Below are 4,229 nucleotides of genomic sequence, written 5' to 3'. Positions count from 1 at the left end.
AGATACATCCGAGAATGAGAATATTAGAATCCATTTACTTCAAAAACAAGGAACATTAACCACTTATCTTTAACTATTAAAAACTGTACTCTCCATCTGCCACTAAAAAAGAACTACCATCTCATATTTGCTGCAAAATGCAGAGAGTAAGAAATATATTAAAGTAAAGATGCAAATAAGTAAACATACCTTCCAGAAGATGGGTACACGCAAGATCCATAGCCTACACAGAAACCAGAAAACAGAAAATGAGAACTAACCAAAGGGATCGATAAATTGATGAAGAGTGTTTTGTAGTAGTGCATACTGGGATCGCTTTGAGCAATGGTGGCAGTGCCAGAAAAATCACAGGAACCAGGAGCTCTTCCCCTTCGCTGGTAGTAACTGTTGAAGGCGTAAGAAGCATGGGCTTGGATAGTGTTAGGAAGGAAGCAAAGGCCATTGGCTTGAAGAGGAAAGCAATCTGCACCGGAACCACATGCATAGTCCAGTGCAGTTTGCAGGGCCTGGTTGGATGCATCACTTCTAGCTACACACCATGTTGCTTGGCCACTCACATTGTTGTTCATCATGGTGGTCGCCATTAACAGCATCATCAGCAAGGAAGTAATGTGAAGCTTTGATGATGGTGGAACCCATGGTGCTGCCATATTAAGAAGGAAGATATGGCTTTGTTTTTGCTTATTAGTTGGTAAAGGAAGAGAGAGAGAGAGATTAAAGAGTGTATGGTCAGAGAGGGGAAAAGAGGGATGCAAAAAACATATATTATTGTTGTGAAGAGATCAAAACAGAAGGAGGCGCTTTGGCTTTCTCTTTAGCTTCTCTTTTTCTTTATCGGTGATATATATCGAGAAAATACTTCTCAATTTAGTCCTGAAATTTCAATTACCTCAATTTAATCCTTAAACTTTTTAAATTTTAATCACGTTAGTCTCTACAATGATTTAAATTTTAAAAACTAAATTAAAGTTCGATTATAACTTCAGGGATCAAATTAAGTATTATCTCGTATATGTCACTCTCTCTTTCTCTCATTTATAAATTATAACGTTAATGTCTGCCTGTGAGTGTGCTGTGTAGGATGATCAGTCCCAGTAACTTTTTCGTCAGGTATTCCTCTGTTTACATAAAGTAACGAAAAATATTACTTCATCAAATATTATTATTTTAAATTCACCCTTAGTCTTTAATAATTTATATTTATATTTATTAAAATTTACATATAAATTAATAAAATTTAATTATTAAAAGTAATTTAATATTTATATTAATAAAATAATAAAAAAATTACTAAAAACGACTGTCTCCAAATTTTTTTTAAATTAATTATGATTATACATATTTCTTTCAATAAAAATAATTATTTTATATATTTAATTCAATTGTATAAAAATGATTATTTTAATAAAAATATTTTTTAAAAATAATATTTTAAATTATTAAATTATTTAATATATTTAACTAAATATATATGACTAAATTATGTAACAAGGTATATTTTATCCTCATCCAAAAGGCCAAAATTGTATGTGAAACTGTGAAAGTAACCATTTTGTGTAAATGGTATGTTTGTATTATTTTTAAATATCTTTTAACGTGCATACCGAGTTAATAATAAAGAAATAATAGTTAAAATAATTCCTAGAAAAGATAGCACTTTTAATTTATTTTTGGTTCATAATAACTTTGAATTCTACGGATTAAAAATTAATTTATTATAAATTTAATTTTTAAAAGATTAAATATTTTAAATTAATCTTTAAAAAATCCATTGTTGCACCTCTTTTTTCAGAAACTACTATTAATTTCTATATAAATACATAGAATAATGTATTAAGTGTGTTTTTTGTCTAAAATTAATGCATGCACAAAAAATAATTGTAAAATAATCAACTGCTAGTATACACAGACTCTTTATTTTTCTCTACCCAGAATCTAAATGGTAACATTCTTTTATATAATCCAAATGTACAAATAGTTTCGAAAGTAAGTTGATATTAGTTTGGAGCTGCATTCAAAGTCTATGACTTACGCAATAGTTACTTGTAATTGTTGTAGTTGTATAAGCAGCTTTTTAGTTTGAAGAAGCGGAAAATCGACTTTGACTTTGGTGTCAGCTTCTTTTGAAGTTTTCGCTAACTACAAATTTTTGCTTCAAAAGATGGATATTGTTATTGGATATATGTCTAATATGTCTTTCTAGTTAGGAATCGGTTTTATATTGTATTTGTGATTGTCCAAAAACTTAGCTTGTATGACATATTGGATATTTTTTTATCATCCTTTGAAATTAAAGAACTAGTTTTTGTATCATAGCATAGAACATTCATTCAGGTTCTTTTTGGGACTTTGATGGATATGACGAATAAGGAATAATGACATTTTTAATCCTCATGAGACTTGACCTATGAAAAAAGTGATTTGTCTAGCTTTAGTTATATAAAAAAAAAAAAGAATTTAGGAGTGTTTTTTAATTACAACGTATCTCCCTCCCCTCTTTTCTATATTCTAAGTAGTTTTTGAAATTTTCATCTATAGATATTTTTAAGATTAATTGTGATGCTAGATTGCTAGTTATCCTGATTCTACTGATAGTGCTGGTTTTGCTTGTGTTATTAGAGATTGTAATGAGTATTGATAAAGTAGATGTTTTGAGAATGATTGAAAATAATAGTATTTTTTAAGGAAAACTGTTTGCTATTTAAAAATATTATCTCTTAATTTAAGATATGGATCAACGAGATATTATTTATGAGACATATTGTATGAAGGTATTTAATTTTGTTACTAATTATCAAGATAGTTTTGAGTTTATTGATTTATTAATACTCAAAATAAAAAATATCTTATATTAAAATTAACAAATTAACTTTCGTTTGATTATAAAAAAATATAAATACAATGGTAAATATCATGACAAAAATAAAGATGAGATTACAACTCATTCATTGTTATGTCTATGTAGCAAATATTTTGTAGGTGTGTATCAAACATCAAAAATCAATAATTCAAAATACTCTATCAAGTTCGAAATATATGGTATCTTAAGATAGGATGTTTGTTTCTTTCAACAATTATTATATTGATAATTTCACATTGACCCTTTTGTTAATTGGAAAAAAAATATGTCCTCGTATATTCCATTCTCCAGGCTTTATATTTTACCTTATATAGTTATATACAAAGACAAAGTTCTCAAAAGAACTTACTAAAGCCTTCAAAACATGAATTACTGCTCAAATTATTTCACAAAAATTACTTACTATAACACTCTGACTAAGTCGTTTATTATTATTTTTTTTGTTGTCGGAAAATATTATTGTATTATTTATTTATTTATTTACATTATACACGCATTTATTATATAGGTGGTTATATTCCACTCTCTAGGTTAAACCCAGTTTTGGAATTTTGGTACAGCTTTGGTGGAGGCCAACAAATCCTCCAGCCCTTTAATATAGAGAGTACATGAATAGAGTAACCAAACTCTTTCGTCTTTGTCTAACGCTAAATGGGCTTGAATCATTGGCTGTTTCAACCCAATAATATTTGGGCTTGGGCCTAATTTGTAGAGTCTCCGGTAAGAGACTTCGTCTTTGTTGCATCTTCTGCTCTTCCAATACTGTTAAAACTTAGTCCAAAAAAAAAAAAATACTGTTAAAACATTGTGACAATACCAATTAGTCTCCAACTCTCCATATATAGGGTGCAGAACTGCAGATAATATATTTCACTAAATGAAGTAGTGATAAATGAACCAACTGGAATTTAAAAATTAAGAAATAAACCACACCTTTCAATTGGTGGGTATCTACAGCTTCCAAAACCTATGCACCAAAACAAAATTTTAATTAGTTATGAAACACGGATATTTTTTTAATTTAATGTGTCGGATACATTTCAGACACGACATTCATGGATATTTGTTTGATATGCGCGTCTTTTATGTCCAATCGCATCTTAATAAAAAATAAAATTTTTTTTTCTAAACACGCTTGAACACACTTAAATATTATCACATGTCAGCGTGTCCAACCTTATTTTTAAGGTGTATTCTTGAAATGAGTTTAGAAATAGTATTTATCATTAATTATTAAAACAAAAATATTTTAAATATTTTATATAATTAAAAAATATTAAAAATAATTAAAAAATAATTTATATTTTAATATCAATAAAATATCAAAATATCATTATAATTTATTTAAAAAATACTTTATATTTTATCT

At 27.7% G+C, this 4,229-nt stretch overlaps 2 protein-coding genes across 3 annotated transcripts in view; both read right to left on the bottom strand.

Annotated features, from left to right (window-relative positions):
• LOC107634148 (PLASMODESMATA CALLOSE-BINDING PROTEIN 3-like) overlaps positions 1-838 on the bottom strand; it is a 3,684-nt gene extending 2,846 nt beyond the window's left edge. Inside the window, exons 1-2 of the mRNA XM_016337723.2 lie at positions 308-838; positions 190-223 (exon numbers count right to left, since the gene is read on the bottom strand). Coding sequence (XP_016193209.1) covers positions 190-223; positions 308-650 — 377 coding nt within the window. The 5' untranslated portion in view covers positions 651-838. The remainder of the gene's footprint in view (positions 1-189; positions 224-307) is intronic.
• Positions 3,245-4,229, bottom strand: part of LOC107634149 (PLASMODESMATA CALLOSE-BINDING PROTEIN 3-like) — a 1,642-nt gene continuing 657 nt past the window's right edge. Inside the window, exons 2-3 of one of the 2 annotated variants that reach the window (XM_016337724.2) lie at positions 3,794-3,827; positions 3,245-3,631 (exon numbers count right to left, since the gene is read on the bottom strand). In XM_016337724.2, the coding sequence (XP_016193210.2) occupies positions 3,562-3,631; positions 3,794-3,827 (104 nt within the window). In that variant the 3' untranslated portion in view covers positions 3,245-3,561. The remainder of the gene's footprint in view (positions 3,632-3,793; positions 3,828-4,229) is intronic. The other variant, XM_016337725.2, reaches the window with a different exon arrangement.

The sequence above is a fragment of the Arachis ipaensis genome, chromosome B03, assembly GCF_000816755.2.
Source record: "Arachis ipaensis cultivar K30076 chromosome B03, Araip1.1, whole genome shotgun sequence".
In the NCBI taxonomy this organism is placed as follows: Eukaryota; Viridiplantae; Streptophyta; class Magnoliopsida; order Fabales; family Fabaceae; genus Arachis; species Arachis ipaensis.
Note: the sequence above shows the minus strand (reverse complement) of the source record. Positions and strands in the feature narration are given on the sequence as shown.